This window comes from Echiichthys vipera (genome assembly GCF_963691815.1).
Source record: "Echiichthys vipera genome assembly, chromosome: 2".
NCBI lineage: Eukaryota > Metazoa > Chordata > Actinopteri > Perciformes > Trachinidae > Echiichthys > Echiichthys vipera.
The window spans coordinates 36,122,114-36,141,045 of NC_139827.1; the positions used below are offsets into that span (position 1 = coordinate 36,122,114).

Consider the following 18,932-nt stretch of genomic DNA (forward strand, 5'->3'; position numbering starts at 1 on the left):
TTTTTGTTGTTTGTATATCTGGAGTTTTGTAATAAAAAACTATTAGAGTATTTCTGATTCTGATATACTTATATATATTATCATTAGTATTATAAATTCTAATATTCATAGCCATAAAAACATTATAAGTCATATTTCTCATTGTATCACGGCTGTTTAATTATTAAAGATCGTGCTGTCAGGATCCCAATTCTGGCAGCTGTGGAAGAAAGAGAAATGAGCTGCTCTCTTCATGTGGCTTTTGAAATGGCTAAACTGAAGTTGGTACACAGTGGGGTCATGGTACATAAACCCCTGGAATGAGACTAGTCCTTGCTGGTTGAGCAGATAATAAACTTGCATCACAGAGCCTCACAGAAAAGAGAGTTCAGATCTGTAGAATGTGCAAGATAGAGATCTCGTGCCCACTCACCCATCACCTCGTTAAGATTCTAAAAAACGGAGGAATGCTCATTTCTTCATTTTAGGCACACACACACATACTCATTAACTAACAAGTTTGTGTGTTGCAAACACAGACACATCTGTCTCTCTAGATAGCCATATAGGGACATGCACTAAATTCCTTCTCTCAGCCTTTAGTGTTATAAGATGTTGCTAGGCAGATTAACGTCTGTTGCCGCTTTTTTACCTTTGGGGCATTACCATCAGCCCACCAGGGTATTTAAAGCCGCTACTCTTAGACCACAACAGACTCGTCTGATGTATGACCTGGTTTGAGTTGTATCAGAACTTGTCTCCGCTTTGCAAAGTGCTCCAATAAAGATATTGGTGTGATCTCAAGCCATCGTCTCAAGATCTCTTCTTCCATCCTCCGATCAACGGACCCGGGGAGGTAACTGCAGGTTGATCTCAACAATTTGGGGGCTCGTCCGGGATCGGAAGGAGGAGAAGGTAAATTCGACCCAAAAAGGTTTCTTCACTGGGAACAGCGTGAGACACAATCCGGCACATAAGTAAAGGTAAGCAGAACCTGTTTAATCGAAACTCTGCACATTGGGCATTCTAAAACATTGTGTCTTGCCTGCGCCACAGTGAGTAAACTATTTAAATTGAGATAATGGCAAAACTGAGAATGGTAAACTGAGAATGGTCCTGGGTCGTGGTTGACCCCACCGTTATTCTGACGAGGATACGGACAAAACCTAGGAGGTTACTGGGTTAGAGGCCCGGGGAACTGAGGATACCCCGAATTCTATAAGTGGGTTAGAGGCCCGGGGAACTGAGGTTACCCCGAATTCTATAAGCCGAGTCTGGGACTCATATGTGTGTTTGCATCGCAATTTTGCTATAAGTCGAGTCTGGGACTCATATGTGTGTTTAAAGAAGTGTGGGAGGTTCATGTGTATATCCACTTTGACATCAGACTCAGGTTCTGAGGAATACACATTTCTGTGGGACAACAGAGGGTGGTATAGTTCTGTAGCTGTTTTTATCTGAAATGGGAAAAGTTGTGCACGTTCTGGGGTAACCCCAAGAGTGAAGGCGCACAGACGTGAGTCTGTGTAGAAGCTTCCTTTACTAGAACGGCATTACCGGCATTGACCCCCGTTGACGAGAACAGAGAAGTGTTTTGGAAAATACATAAGCATTTAGGGAGAAAATGAATGATCAATCAATTCTTTAAAGGAGTAGAAATTTTTAAAATGCAAATATAATTTGCATGAGTGTAGGGATTCCCAACTACAATAAAATGGGCGTATGAATGTGGTAAGAAAAATAAACTTTGTGGTAACTCATTTCAGTGTCTAAATATCCAGTTTGGATATTAAAGGGTGCGTTGTCGTACAGACCACCTGGCTGAAAGATTATCCAAAGTTAGCGTATGTGTGATAAGATCTAACCGTATTCGTATGGAAAGATCAGCATGTGTGAAATCTGTCTGAGTGAACAATAAGCCCATTGAAAGTAAAAGCACATCCCAGTGAGTCAATAGAAAATGGGAAACAAATTGGGAAAGTTAAAATTTTTACAGATCCTGCTAAATTTATAGCAGATAAATGGGTTAATGTGGTTGAGAGCTTCCATTTTGGCATTACTAGACTAAGAGGTTTTTTATTTTTTTTTATTTTTCGTCTTTTATTAGGCACATGTCTAGGTACAAATGTAGTGAAGAGGGTAAAGTGATGAGAGAGAAAGGGACAGCGAGTAGGGAAAGATAGGAGGAAAGCAAACTCAGTTATAGAAAGACAAGAAATTAAAGAAATAAGTATTTGTGACAGAAAGAGAAGTGAATGAATGATGAGGAGCAGAGATTAGGGATAAAAGACAGGGCCTCCTCCTAATGTCTTCAAGCCATGCAGCCCCAGCATCAAACCCATATGCATATTCCCAGAAGGACTCTGACAATGAGGGGGAGGGGAGACTGAACCTGCATCTGATGTGTCAGTTGTCACAAAACCAGTAAATGAGGAAAACAGACTGAAACAAGGAAAAAGCTAGCATTGCTTCTCCAGAAAAGTTCTCTCTCCAAACAGCAACTTCTTTTTTGACTACTGGCCTGAAGAAAAGGAAACGGATGTCCACGGCACCAGATGTTCAGTTGAATTGAACACTGAAGAGCTTGTGTTCAGGACATGGCAGCCAGAGGAACTAAAAGATTGCAAGGAGGTGGGAGCTGGAGAGGTGTGAACGCAACATTCGACTGGCCATTTGGTTCACTATACCAGCAGAATGGGGCACAGAATCCTGGACAAAGATGGCTTCATCAAGACAACAGCAGAAGGAGAGAAAGAAGGAGACTGGGACAAGATCCAGAGAAGTCCTGGTTGCGTGTTTTTTCATGGTTCCCCCATGAACAGGCCATACAGACAGCGGAGGAAGGTCAGAGCATTTGAAAATCACAAATTAGAAATTAAAGATAAAAACATCCACACTAGATGACACCGTTAGTTGAACTTAGAATGAACAGGATGTTAATGTTCAACACATACATACACTTGCATATACATATAGGAACATTTATTAAGAATAAGTATTGGTATCAATAGGGAAAATTAGGGTTTTGCAGTGAGAGTTGATCATTAGACACAGAAAGTTAAGGTTTTGATTACTATGCTCAGACAAAATCTTTTTTAGCTCACATAAGAAAAAATTCAAGTTATTGAAAGCAACACTGATTATTTCTTATAAAACAAGCATGCCATTGTGGAATGTCTCAAATATACCTCCCATTTTACCTGAAGAGGCATCATAGATGTCACAGGTTTGAGTTTCTGGTGATTGATTTTAGAAAATGCAATATTGATGCATCACTGTAAATCCTGACTCATTATTCTGGGTTTTTTTTCACTCTCAATGGTATTTTAATTTTTGGAATTTAATGGTATAGTTTTCTGGGAAAACCTGGTTTAAAAAACTGCCATAGTGATGGTGAAGTTTTCAGAAACATACGTCTTGTTTTTGCAAATTGAAGCATTAGATATAACAATAATAATAAGGATAATATTATTAATAATGATAATAAGTGGGTCCTGACTGCATCCATAGGAACTGGATGGGTTTTTAAAAGAAAAAATAAATAAATAAATAGATTAAATTCTATTGCCACTTATGGATTATTTTATGTTTTTGTGGAGATCCTCCAAACCCTGTATAAAGAAACTTGGCCAATGACTGACTTTTTAGACTGTGACTGCTGAGGCAAACAGCCTGTACCGACTTAAAATGACCTACCCGATCGAGCTCTGATTGTTTCTTTTTAATTTTTGCATGATAATTGTATGTCAATAGTTTTAGGTCGATTAACAAACACTAACATCCGACCCTATTGTATTTTCGAAGTGTGCATGTTATGCATGATACTCATTGTCACACTAATGTTTAATGTTAGCCTGAAACGCTGTACCGTCTTCATTTTTGGGCCTTTGATCCTACAGCTGAAGATGGAGAACCATTCTTGGATGGAAATGTTTAACAGTGGATCAAAACCATGGGATGCATTGTTTGATACATAGTGTCGATGATGATGATTTTTCTGTTTTTCTTTATAGATGGTTCTGCGAGGAATCCGTCTAACTACTCTTTCTGTGTTTGCCTTTGAACTAAACTGCCAAAATAACTCGTCGGCTAAGGCAACAGAGTTATTTGTATTAATCTGTGGTTTTCTTTCTAGGCGCAACAGATGATAGTGTCAGAGTCACAATATGCTTTAATATTGTCCATAACTTGCAGACTCTGGGAAAAACTGTGGCATTCTCACTCCTACAGGAAAACCCTTTGTTTTTAACCTTTTGTCTCCAACACTTTTACCTGTTTACAGTTAAAAGAGTTCACGCTGACTGTAAAAACTCAGTTTTCACAGGGCAATGCAATAGCAGATGATGATACGGTGTGAATAGAATTGTTTTTGTTTTAATGTTTTTCGTTGTTTTTATTTTTTCCTTGTCATATTCGGAGAGTTAAAAGTTAACCTCTACTAATGGTTGCAGTGTGTAGTCAAAGAAAGAGTTCGTTGATGATATTGTGTTATTTCAAGAAAATTATTTGACACTTTGTGTCAAAAAGGGGGAATGTGAGAAATAACCAAGATTGACCTTACTTTTTTTGTAACTCTTTATTTATCTATGATGTAAATCCCTGTATGTTGATTTACCTAACAGTCAAGCTATGAATGACTGCTGGGGGGATTGTGGATAGGAGACATGGGTTCCCGGAGAAAATCAGGTCAGATAACGGAACACATTTCAAGAATCAATGTTGGGTTTGAAACACAAGTTTGGTATAGTTTACCATCCCCAGTCACAAGGGAAAGTAGAAAGAATGAATCAGACTACAAAAAACAAATTGGCCAAAATCTGTGCACAGATCAAAATGAATTGGGTTGACGCCCTACCATTAGCCTTGATGTCTGTTAGGAGCTCTGTGAATCAGAGCACAGGTTTCACGCCTTTTGAGTTGCAAACGGGAAGGGCTCTGCCAGGGCCAAAGTCTAGGCTGCCTGGTATGAAAAATGATGACCAATCACTAACCAACAGAGAGTATTTCCGTAAATTGCAAAGTCTCATTTCAGCATTCGCCAAACAGGTGACCGATTGACTCGGCAACGCAGAGGCCCAGCCTACGCCGGAGACAGACTGGATGGTGCTGAAGGTCATCAAGCAGAAGTGGTCCGAACCTCGCTGGACAGGTCCATACCAGGTGGTGGAGCGAACATACCACGCCGTCCGACTGAAGGGGAAAGGCGACACTTGGTACCACTGGAGCCAGTGTGCGGCAGCGGCAGAACCACAACGCTCCTTGAGTGAGGTGCATCAGGACCTGAAAGCATCGTGCACTGTACCGACTGGTACAGAAGAAAAGACCACCGACCAACAAGGGGCAGAATAATCCCCTGGTGGCACTGGAGGGAAGGTAGTATACCTGAGCTCGTTAAAACCAACACCCGAAGAAGACGACGTCGCCAGACCCACCATCTCCATGACAACGTGTCAACTGAACTTTTTCGTTTTTCTATCTGTAATATTTGCTATTTACTTTGCTTTAGGTTTGCTAAAACTAATACTCACAGGCACCACTAGGTTTTAGTGTTAAATCATGCTACTATTTGGTAATAGAGGAGTGTTATTATCGTGTGGTGCTCTAACATGTATAATAGTACCCCTGATTTTTTTGGTTGTGCGAAGGTCAGCATGAACAGAGTGAGGCAGTGACACCCCTTAGCCCGCTCTCTCGTGAGAAACGAGGAACGCAACATGTACGGCCGAACTATAGCATACGGCCAAGCTATATCCATGTTTACTATCAATGATTGTCTGCAATTGCGAACGCTTGATGTTGAGCTCTTTTGAGAGCTCAAAAGGGGGAATTGTGGAAGAAACAGAAATGAGCTGCTCTCTTCATGTGGCTTTTGAAATGGCTAAACTGAAGTTGGTACACAGTGGGGTCATGGTACATAAACCCCTGGAATGAGACTAGTCCTTGCTGGTTGAGCAGATAATAAAATTGCATCACAGAGCCTCACAGAAAAGAGAGTTCAGATCTGTAGAATGTGCAAGATAGAGATCTCGTGCCCACTCACCCATCACCTCGTTAAGATTCTAAAAAACAGACGAATGCTCATTTCTTCATTTTAGGCACACACACACATACTCATTAACTAACAAGTTCGTGTGTTGCAAACACAGACACATCTGTCTCTCTAGATAGCCATATAGGGACATGCACTAAATTCCTTCTCTCAGCCTTTAGTGTTATAAGATGTTGCTAGGCAGATTAACGTCTGTTGCCGCTTTTTTACCTTTGGGGCGTTACCATCAGCCCACCAGGGTATTTAAAGCCGCTACTCTTAGACCACAACAGACTCGTCTGATGTATGACCTGGTTTGAGTTGTATCAGAACTTCTCTCCGCTTTGCAAAGTGCTCCAATAAAGATATTGGTGTGATCTCAAGCCATCGTCTCAAGATCTCTTCTTCCATCCTCTGATCAACGGACCCGGGGAGGTAACTGCAGGTTGATCTCAACACAGCCTTTTCCCTTTTCCTTTTGTGCTTGTTATTGTCTCCCTTTGTCTGTGTTTCCCTGTATGTGTCTCCCCTCATTGTTTGTCTGTTTGGAGATGGGAGGCGTGGTTCTGGACCAGCTGAAGTCAATTCCACTAATCACCTCCCCAGCAGTATAAGAAGCCGGAAGTTGGACACGTCCGGCGCCAGATCGTTTCATCATCTACACGGTATCATGTCTCGGTCGTTGGCTCCACGTTGTGTTAGAGAAAGTTAGTTCGGTCCATGTTTTCGTTGTTCATTGTTTCTTTGTTTAATTTTGTTTTAGTTTCCTGCAATCCAGTTTCCCTTTCTGCATCCCTGTCTGCTTGCCTACCAACTGTTTGTGTTATTCCCGTGATCACTTCGTTGTTGTTCGTTTCTTCACCGTCACTGGACTCGCTCTGGGGAGCTGCACCTTCACCTTGACCTCACTCCTTTTTCCCCCGCTTCCTGGACACTATTTCATTTCATTAAAGGCTGGTTTAAACCTGACTCACTTTCCGTGTCTGAATTTGGGTCCCAGCTCTCTGTGTTGTTCTCAGAACCGTTCATGACATGTGCGACTTCTTGCTGCTCATAGGGTAATTGTTGGGTCTCTGTAAATCATAAATAAGTCATAGAGTGTGGTCTTTACCTACTCTATATGTAAAGTGTCTTGAAATAGCTTTTGTTTTGATTTGTCACTGCAAATAAAATTGAATTGAATAAAATAAGTTAAAAATGATAAGAACAAATGTAAGATACAAAAGCCATACAAATAAAATAGTATAATCATGTCGTAGAAGCAAATGATTCCATTGATGTTGAACACCATTTTTTAACTGATCTGCCCTCCATACAGGAGCTAATTAGAGTACATGGTGAGGGCATGTTGGTTGCGGATTACTGAGTTTCAAGTGGGAGCCACTACATATACTGGTATAATCAAATCAAAAATCCCAATGTATAGATCTAGAAATAGCCACATTTTGTCTACATTTAGGCCTCAATGAGGCAGCAATCCTTCTGAAAGCCAGAGAAAGATATAGACAATCATATCAAGTCGCTACTACCCCCCCCCCCCTATTTCACAGAAAGGGGATTGTTTGTGTATGCGTGTGTGTGTGTTTTTGTGTGTATGTGTGTGAGCTAGTCATCGCGCTGCTCAGGTTTAATTGACCAGCCTTGTTACCATGCCAATAGGGGTGTGGCAGGAGCCTGCTGACCCACTTTGCCTGTAGCGTTGTCATAGCAACAGTGTGGCTCTGCAAGCATTACAGTCACACTAATGCACAATTTCACACACACACCCACACACACACACACACACACACGCACATACACACACACACACACACACACACACGATAAGCACACAGAAACACTCACACACAGCCTCCATTTGCATAGACACAAAGTCGGTTTTCATTTTCATGATTGTCCCTGTGTGGAAACGATCAATGTACAATTCAATGTGCTTCTCGACAAAGTATGAGTTGCTATCCCCAGTAGGAAGGGACCATTTTGCATTGACTGATTCCATTAAATGAAAGCTTCATTGCTGATGTGTTACATGCTAGTTTTGGTTGTTTACCTGAGTCAGTTCATGTTCATAAAGCCATAAAAGCCATTCATAAACAGTGAGAATCAGGCTACACTAGTGAGGCAGATGGACAGACACAGAGAGGAGGAGTGTGATATTGGGATAGAGGGTGTGTACATGGGTTTCTGAGAGAGGGTTTTGTGCAATGTGTTTGTGTCATGCGTCTAAATATTTTCATATCTGCATGTGTATGACTGTGCAGTTGTTTCTGTGTGTGTGTGTGTGTGTGTGTGTGTGTGTGTGTGTGTGTGTGTGTGTGTGTGTGTGTGTGTGTGTGTGTGTGTGTGTGTGTGTGTGTGTGTGTGTGTGTGTGTGTGTGTGTGTGTGTGTGTGTGTGTGTGTGTGTGTGTGTGTGTGTGTTTGTGAAAGTGTGTCCTGAATTTCAGCCATATTGTAATCCTCGTCATATTTCCATATTTGGGCTTTGAACGCAGGAAAGACCCAGTGACCTGGTAAAAAGTAGGACAGGCTGAAAAGCAGCCTGCTCTGTATTGCATCTACACTGGAGATCAAAATTAGAGAACAAATTATAAATACTTGATTTATTCTGAAATACTGTTATTTTTCACTGTTCATAATTTGATAGAATATCCACTGTGGCTATACCACTGCTGTAACAGCAGTCATTGTGTCAGAAGAGAAGATTTCAACAATGTTTTCTTCTATAGTATTAAAAAATGAACAGGAGGCGTCAGCTTTGAATGACTTCAGCACATCTGCGCCCACAGGACATCATTAGTTTCTCACACTGCTCTGGTTTGATCTTGGTCCATTCTGACTCAGTCTCTTCCACAGTTCAATAACTGGAGTGGGTTTCTTAGACATTACTTTGTTGCCAAGGATTTTCCAGAGATTTTCTATGGGGTTTAGATCTGGACTCTGGACATTTCATTGTTTCAATATTCTTAGCTTCAGTGAACTGCTTCACCTGCTTTAAAGTGTGACAAGGGGACATTGTCTTGTATGAAAATTGCAGCTGATTGGAGACAGTTGCAGTGAAGGTATTGCATGTTGCTGAAGGAGGTTCACAGAAACATTTGCACACCTGCCATGTAGCTGTACAAGAGGTTCAACTCCTGCTGCAGAAAACATCCCCAAACCATGACACTTCCTCCTCCATATTTAACTGACTTCTTCACACACTTTGGGTTCAGTCTTTCCCCAGTCCTACGCCCAACATAATGTTTCCATCAGACCCAAATAAACTGAATGTCCTCTCATCACTGAAGTCACTCTAGACCAGTTCTCCTCTGTCCACACAACATGCTCCTCAGCAAAGGCAAGTCTAGCCAGTCTGTTTTACGTGGCCGACTGGCTTTTTTGAGGGACTTAAATGAATCTGTGTCCTTGTAAAGTTTCAGTGGTCTTGAAATCACAGACTGTTAACACCCAACCTCTCTCTGATCGTTGTGAGGGTCATCCCTTTGGCCTTCATCTGGACAACCTGCTGTCTCAGGGTTTCAGTCTCCTTAAAGTAGCTGCCATCTTACAATTGAACCAGGAGAGCTGCAGATAAATAGGATGTGTCCAACAATGAAGTCAACTGTCACCTGGTGCAGATTAACACCAATAACTGGGAGGGATCTGAAAGGGTTCTCTAATTTTGCTCACTGTTTTTTTCAAAAAATTAAGGTTTTTGTTGAAGGTTATTTAAAAAACATGCTAGTACTGCAGTGGTATAGACACAGAGGATATTCTATCAAATTATGGACTATAAAAAATAACAGTATTTCAGAATAAATCAAGAATTAATAATTTGTTCTCTAATTTTGATCATCATGTATAGTCCGCCCTTTCTTTGTTTAGGAAGAGGTTCATATTTTTAGACGTGATATGACAGCAGGCATCCATTTACTGTCCTATTATTCAAAATTACCTTAATGTATCTGCATCATGGATACATGAATGATCATTCCCATTGTAATGCCTGTTGAGAGTCAAACATATTTGGTATTTAAAGACAGCGGTTACATACATAAAGGGTGCTAGTTAGCATTCCCTAATAGCATAAGGGTATCTTAATATGTTTTACTATTTCATTTGTTGATATTTGCATCTTGAAATATGTCACAAAACATGATGGAAGTAAGTCCAGGACTTTATTGTTGCATCCCTGGCAGTACATAAATACATATGTTTTATTTTACCAAATACTGACATGATCATAAGTAAACAAATAATAGTTCATACAAATCATCAGGAAGTTTTGAGCACTTTTTAAAAGTATTGTTATATGTTAGTACATTCCTTTCAATTTTAAATCAAAACTTGTTTTGGTAAATATTCAGTAAAATGAGAGTTAATGATTGATGACCATATATTGGTTAAGTATTTATTTATTTTTACCAGAAAAGGCCAAGCCATATGTTCAACATATGTATATAGTGTTGTATTGGTTTGTTTAAAGCCCTGCTGAAGACCTACAGCTGTCATAACACATTTGCTGTTCTAATTTAACCACTATGAAAAAATGCTTTTTAATTATTTCTTTAATTTTCTGTTTCATTTTTGAATGTCTAGAGTGCCTTCCTGTCTAAACGACTTGATTCCCTGTTTTCCAGGAGCACCCAACACTTTCTTTACCTACATTTGAGTACAGAGTAACCCGTCAGCTTTTCTTATGTCATCATTTTATTTATTGTTTATTTCTTTTGTTCATTTATAACAGACTCATAATATTTATATATAATCTCTTTGACATTCTGACAAACTTTTGTAGTTGAACTTATGTTAAACGTGTAATGACATAAATTAGACATTTATATTACGCATCTATGACATATTTTATATATTGTATAATTTTGGTTTTGTCATCATTTAATGTGAGTATCCTCAATTAAGGGTTTCATTGTATATGTTCCCAGTAGCTTGTGTACAGATAACAATCGATTTGGTTCACACGCACAGACAGTATTTTTCTAGCTTTTCAAACTCAAACACAAACTTTCATATTTTCACACTGAGACCTGAGGCTCATTAGGCAGCAATTTAGACAGCGTTTTCTCGCCTGATTGTCTCACAGACTGCTGTATTTGTGTTTGTGAGTGTGTTCAGATTACTGTGTCTTAGCTCTGAGAGAGGACACACACACACACACACACAAACACTGTTTAATGATGGAAGCCTCTTCTGACATGACCTCCTGAAATGATTCTCCTAGCTGACCAATCAAATTGTCTGTTCATCCTCAATCACTAAGAAATTGTTCCACTGCTTCTGAAATCACCTTTTGAGAATATCAAGTCGATAACCCAGCAATGATACTTATGAAAAAGGTTTTGGTTTTTTAAACTATAAGTGTGTTTCCATTAGGGTAAAATGTGGCCTGTCTGAAAGTTTCAGTCCCCGCCCTCTCAAATGGCCGTTTCGCCATGTTTCAATTACAAAAAAGGGCCCCAGAGGGATTTAGAGACTCTGGAGGTGACGTATCACTCTGAATGGGTTTGGAGTACCGGTGATCAGCTGATCAGTGTTACAGCGGCGCTCAAAGTTATAAATACAGAATAGTTGCAGTTTGATTAAAGGTGGCCTGCATGATTCACATCAACTTATGTACAAGTAACATAAAAGAAAACACTCCATCTTGAAAAAAGTGTTTGTTGACAGACAGGCTGTCACCCCGCTTGCAGTACGTTGTGTGTGTGTGTGTGTGTGTGTGTGTGTGTGTGTGTGTGTGTGTGTGTGTGTGTGTGTGTGAGTGTGTAAATGGAAGAGAGAGAGAGAGAGAGAGAGAGAGAGAGAGAGAAATAAAGAGAGAGGGAACATGCAGCAAAGGACCACAGGTCAGAATCCAACCCGGCCGCTGCAGCACTCATTTTAACAAGCCTGTACTAAGATGTGCGTGCACAGATCATTTTCTGTGCTGTGTTCTTCTTCACCACTGGATAATTGGTGTCTGTACGACCACACGTCACATCCTACTGAGAGTTATATCCAATTAGCAAGCAGGCTTCTCTCAGGGGAGAAAAAAGGCCCTGCTCTCCAACAGAATAGAAAAACGGCTGCTCAAGCGACTCACATGCAAATTAGGGGCTTTGTTTTCACCAGCCTGTCAAAGAGGAGCTGTCATCGACATGGTCCCCACAACAAACTGTTATGATAGTTCAATAATTTGTTCACATTTTGCTCAAAGAAAGTATGTTTCAGTGTCAAAATGCTGCTCTCCAAAGCCCTTCTAACCTTTTCCCATCATGTGACCTGATGTAGGTTTGTGTATGATGATGTTGCCTTATGTATCCTTATCTATAGTCATTAGTCAGTACAGTATAGTAACTTAGGTTATATCCGAAAAACTCACAATAACACATACAAACTAACTGATCAAGACAATGACAGGCGAGCAACTCCTGTGCTCTCAGAGGTAAAATTACTATTTTTGTCCTATGACTTTGAAGAGAGCGATATGTACTGCTGTTGATGGGGGCAGATGCTAAACAAAGTTTAAGCACCTAAAAAAATCAATATCAATTGAGGCCACAAGACTCAATTGCCAAGTGTGTCAAGAGATCAGCGTGCTCCATGTCAGTGATTAATCATACAGGGTAATGACTCATTTGGACTAATCATTTAATTTGAAAACAGTATTTAACGTTAGCCATTCTTCAACTGGAAGACTTTCTTTTAGTATAATGTAATCCATTAGCTAGCTCTCAACTCAAAAGGATTCCTTGTTTCTGTAGCAACAACAGACAACGCAACGCTGCTACAATGGAAACATAACGGGACACAAAGTCATTGTCAAACCCGTCAAAAAAATTAAAATATTAATTCAGACTAAATATATTTTTAATGGAAAAGCAATAGTTTCATTCTGTACCCCTAAAAACGCCCTGTGAGTGTATTTAAAAAAAATATATATATACATATATATATAGCTTTGAATAAATATTCTACATATTCAACCTTTAACTAGATAAAAAAGATCTTACAACTACTACAACTTTGAGTCTGAGTGGGCATTTCCATGAGTCAGACCCTGAAACCAGTATTATGTGGTTAAATATACTTCAATAAGCAAAATAAATCCTACTTTACTCATTGAGTTTGGCACTATTAAAAAATCAGTACATACTCCAACTGATTACAATCAGTTGGTGGGTTATCATATTTTAAAGGTTGCTGATGAGTTAGAAAACACTTTTTACAGTTTCATTCACATAAAACGTCTCAAATGTCCATCTGCTCAACATTCTGACCTGCAAATGACAAAAGCCCAGAGTGTTCAACATGGAAAAGGTTCATCTCTGGGGAGCATGAATGTGCTCAGAACATTCCATATTCCATATTTTCTTATTTGTTATGTATAAGTGGACAGCCTGCCCATAAATATAATATCTGGATCAAAGAGTTGGTCAGACAAACCAACCACTAGCAGAGTAATAATATATTGCAATCAGGGTTAGGGGCAATAATAATAATAATAATAATAATATCAACATCATTATTATTATTATTATTATTATTATTATTATTATTATTATTATTATTATTATACGTTTTATTTATGGCCGCCTTTCGTGACACTCAAGGTCACCTTACACATGTACAAAAGATAGAACAGCAAGATGTAAAAAACAAACCAAACAAAAATACAAAGCAATACACAGCAAGACTCAGAGAAGAACAGGTAAATAAAAGGGACACAGAGAAGGCCAGTGTAAAGAGGTTTTTTAGACGGTTAACCTCTTCCACCCACTATTGGTCATAATCCAGCCCAGTTAGCCAGCTGCACATAGTGCTTGTGATAAATTCACAGGCAGCAGAGTGGACCTTGTGTTAAGCTAGTTTTCATTTTTATTTTTTTATCATCATCATCATCAATGAAAGGTAATGAAATTACCTTCAGAGAGGAAAAAGTTCTATTTCAATGGCTTCCTCCCTCTGTTTCTCTCCCTCTCTGCTCCTCCCCTGCTCTCTCCTCTTTCAGCGGAGCCTCAGTCAAGTCAATTTGTATTGATATACTGCTCTCTCCATTATGTTCCTTTCTATTAGTGGTCGTTATAATGAAATGGACATGAGGCAAATACACACAAGTTGTCTCAGTTGTATGACTTCTATCGGTTTTCCCTTCAACTTTCACAATAAATTAGAGCTATTTTTTTTCAAATTGTCATGGTTAAGTAATTATTGCCTTTTCTGCAGGCTTAGGAAGTGGACACAAAATGTGTCCCTGGATAAACGACCAGTTCACATACCAATGCATACCATCAATGTTCCTTAATGCTAACATATTTAACAATGGATTAGAGTGAATCTATCTCTAGTCAGTTTATTAAAGCCTTTGTGAAACACCCAGCAGGGTTCTCCTGGGAAAACAATCTTTATACACTTGAAGTGATGTGTTGTATGTCTCCTGTGTGACTGAACTTAACTGAAAAATAACTAGATAATTAGCAGGAGTTGTGAGGTGCACCTTGTCATGAAAAGAGAAAAGAATGATGACATTTGTGTTCACCTGTTTTGACCCTAACATCTCTGTATTGTCCTGCCCAATTACTTTTAATTACGCAAGATTCTCAATTCAATCTATTTAATCGTCCTTTAAGTTATCTATCACAGTGAGTTCAAACAATGGTGATTGATCATATGAGCCACAAATGAAAGCACTTGTTGCCTTTTGTTGCTGAGTATTTCGGTGTCTGTGGAGACATTCCCTCTCTGGGTGTAAATAATCCTCCATGTTAGTGACTTTGCTGACAGCGGTTGGTCTGTCGGCTCAGGTCGTCAAAAAAAAAAGTCAACACACATAGTGACTGTGAACATAGTGATGTGTGTGTCTGTGAAGACATTCCCTTTCTGGGTGTAAATAAGCCTCCATGTTAGTGACTTTGCTGACAGCGGTTGGTCTGTCGGCCCAGATCGTCACCAATGGTTATGCTGCGTTCTCTTGTAATCAGAAATCGAAAATTCCAACTTCGGAGTCAGGAATGTAATAAGGGCAGAAGTGTTATAGGAACATCTGTGTGTGTGTGTGTGCGTGTGTACGAATTTAAGAGGGGAACATGTAGGGGACGGACTGGAAGTAGAGAGGTGAATGTGTTTCAATAAAGTTTACAAAAGAGAAAAAACAAAGTCAACACACATAGTGACCGTGAACGTGACAAGATGGAGGCTCTGAAAGAACAGACTCAGCTGCAGTTACATCTTACTGACGAAGAGGCTGCTAGAAATAACTTATCAAATATCTTATGAAGTACAACTTTAAACCTTGATTTAAACCAAGCTATTCTCATTCCCCTGGTCAGGACAGTTTCACAGCAGTGACGTGCAGTCAGGGGAGGCAGGTGAGGCTGGGCCTCCCCTGTCATCATGAGAGGAAAAAGAAACGAAATAAAAAAATATTAATATTTGTCCTCTGGACTAGGATTTTGGTGTGGTTCTTAATGTATTTTGACCATTTTTACAGTAAAAATCGCGGAAAATTCTGTATTTCCTGCTTAAATAAACAGAGTCTCTTCGGAGACGAGAGGTGAGGCATGGACAGCCAGGCGCGTGCTTGTTTCACAGCAGTGACGTGCAGTCAGGGGAGGCAGGTGAGGCTGGGCCTCCCCTGTCATCATGAGAGGAAAAAGAAACGAAATAAAAAAATATTAATATTTGTCCTCTGGACTAGGATTTTGGTGTGGTTCTTAATGTATTTTGACCATTTTTACAGTAAAAATCGCGGAAAATTCTGTATTTCCTGCTTAAATAAACAGAGTCTCTTCGGAGACGAGAGGTGAGGCATGGACAGCCAGGCGCGTGCTTGTTTCACAGCAGTGACGTGCAGTCAGGGGAGGCAGGTGAGGCTGGGCCTCCCCTGTCATCATGAGAGGAAAAAGAAACGAAATAAAAAAATATTAATATTTGTCCTCTGGACTAGGATTTTGGTGTGGTTCTTAATGTATTTTGACCATTTTTACAGTAAAAATCGCGGAAAATTCTGTATTTCCTGCTTAAATAAACAGAGTCTCTTCGGAGACGAGAGGTGAGGCATGGACAGCCAGGCGCGTGCTTGTTCCCATTTGTGTATGTTTCCAATACGATGGTTGAGGACACTTTTATGTAATAAAAGCATACGTCTTCTTTTCCATGGTGTTCAGTAATGTATTTTACGTATGTGTGTAATATTTAGATCTTATTGATATGACATAAATCGACAGGGAAAATGCTTGCCTTGAGGCAGGCAGTACCTCTGCCTCAAGGAGGGCGGCGATAGTGAGCAGCCTGATAGCCTGCCACCAGCCAGGTCACGGTGAACTCTAACCCGTGTGCAAAAAGTAAACACAAGAAGTGTGCTGTGCGACGCTGTAGAGCTTAGCGACAAGCTGTCATTTCTCGCCCTGAAAATGGAGGATTTGATTTCTAAACTAAGACATTTTTCAAAGCTGGACTTTCAGTCAAAGCAAGAAGTCATTTACAAGTAAAGGTAAGATATAATGCAATATACAGTGGCACTGGTTTTAAAATGGTTTTCAGAATCCTGTTCGCACCTATTCTCTCCTATTCTCTCATCCTATCCTATTGGCATCCTACTGTATGTTTGTAAATCTGACTTGTGAGTCAGTGCCTCCCCAGCCCCAAGCCTCACTGCAAGTCACTGTTTCACAGATGTGGTTAACATTGTGAATTCAAAGAAGAATCAAGTTACATATGTGAGATAAGTAGTCAACATAAATAAGTCATAAACGAACAGCAGCCTCCTGTGTAAAACCAAATGTTTTTGTTCATCATCCATCCACCAAACCTCCTGATACGTGGACGTTGTCATTCCTCAAATGTCACCTGACTTCCAGAGCAGCTGCTCTAAATGTTTATTATTGCTTCCGATGGGTTTACATTGGAGATAGTTCAAAGCCTGGTGTGTCTCATATGGATGCCAAGAGCCTTGTGTGCCACTGAGGACTGTGACAAAGCCTTTTGATTGACTTGATTTGACGGGAAAGAGAACAGACTCTTTAAACTGATACGAACACTGCATTCCTGCATCAGCGATATGATAAACATTAATATTAAATCAAAGGTAATTCATCAATTCTAAATTAAGCCCATGTACGTCATATGGGACTGTACTTTCTCTTCATGTCTCTAACAGCCGCTCTGCATCACTCGCTGCCTCTTTCCTGACATAAAGATTTTCTTCCATCTCTCCTACTCTCCAAACCTGCCATATTTCATAACACATACAGAAGGACTGGGGGTGATAGCTGATAAAAAAATAATATAAAAAGTGTCTAGAATGAAAAAACATGTTTGCTTGAACATCATGCCTCCCCTTTCGGCTGTCCTGAGTGGCTGTCATGTTCCTTAAAAAAAAAATACAGGAATCCGCCTATCACACAAAAGAAGAAAATTTCATAATGGTGTTACCATGGATACAGTGTTAATAATCATTAATGTGGTGATTAATACAAATAATTGCTGATTTTGCATCAAAAACACACCCATCCTCGTTTGCATTTAAGAATCAGTGTAAGCAGCACTGCTCATGTCTGATTTCAGACTGAAGGTGCAATGAAGAAAATGGACACGCCCATTTTTACCTCCAACAGCAACAATGGATTGGGTGAATGTGATAAAAATCATGAATATGCTATCTGCAAAAAAAAAAAAAAACATACAAATATACACTGGAAGATCACCTATGATATAAGATTAGAAATAGGAAAAAATGGATGGAGGAAGAAAAGGAGGAAACAGTGAGATGGGAATGAGAGAGAGATGAGTCAAAAATACAGGATTAGGGAAAGAAATATAGGAAAAGATAGAGAAAACAAGAGAGAGAGACCTGCAAAGGTAGACAGACATTTTGATAGACCTAGAAAATGCAGTTAGAAATATAGTGCGTCAGAATGAAGATGAATACATAAAGAGAGATAGGCTAGTGAAAAAAAAAGAGAGAGATATGAAGAAAATGGAGGGAAAGGGTAGGGAGCGACGCAGACAGTGGAAAAAAATGAAACAAGCAGGGAGCGAGGGGAAGAGGAGAGGAAAAGGCGTTCAGACAAGCGTGAAGCATCAACAATAGAGGCTAACAAAGAAAATCCCAATGGAGGCATCAATCAGTGCTCCACTTATCCCTCCTCTGATTTTTCGTCTTTATTGCAAGGTTTTGCCCCATACTCTATAACCCTGTTCTATCCACCACCACCCCCTCCCCCCCACGCCACTCCCACCTCCATCTATCCATCCATCTCTCTATCAATCTATCTGTCTGTTCAGCCTCCAAAACAACCCTCCAGTGTCTGCCATCTCCTCTCATCCAGAACCCAAACAATATGCTTATTTATGCATCCTTTCATCGAAAAAAACAACAACAAAATCGAGTTATACAATCTGTGGTATTAACATAAGGAAACATATAGATGGCATGATTAAAATTCACAACCTACCGTTCCTTTTCTGATAAGATGAAACAATGAGGAAAATCATGTGCATTATGCCAAGAAAATGTGCAAATTAAATTTTACAGACAGTATGCATTGTTTGTTTTCTACAGGACATTTATGCTGTCTTCTTTCTCTGCCCAAAACACACACACAAAGGATTCCCATAATGCCGAGAGGAATAGATGGACAGAACAATGGCACAGCTGATTAAAGATAGAAATAAAAAAAAGTTGCTCTTCTGCCTTACCTTTCTGGCTTTGCGATTCATCCATGTTTTCCTCCATTGTGGCAAGATACAGTCCCTTTGTCTCTATTTAGTGTGAAGCTGTTTAAAGTCCTTTGCTAGCTCTCAGCACAGTGTGCGTGTGTATGTGGGAGGCTGTGTGAGAGAGTTTTTTTTCTCTCCTTGTAGATGAGGGAGGCTCAGGGAAGTCCCTGTTTCAATGATTTACTCTCTCTCTCTTCACTCTCCCTTTCTTGGCTTCTCTAACGTCCTATC

General features: G+C 39.8%; 1 protein-coding gene across 1 annotated transcript in view; it reads right to left on the reverse strand.

Moving 5' to 3' along the window:
* The window catches only part of LOC310953579 (neuronal membrane glycoprotein M6-a-like), a 37,168-nt gene extending 18,444 nt beyond the window's left edge, over window positions 1-18,724 (reverse strand). Inside the window, exon 1 of the mRNA XM_083922654.1 lies at window positions 18,681-18,724. Within this exon, the coding sequence (XP_083778780.1) occupies window positions 18,681-18,717 (37 nt within the window). The 5' untranslated portion in view covers window positions 18,718-18,724. The remainder of the gene's footprint in view (window positions 1-18,680) is intronic.
* Between the last annotated feature and the right edge of the window lie 208 nt (window positions 18,725-18,932).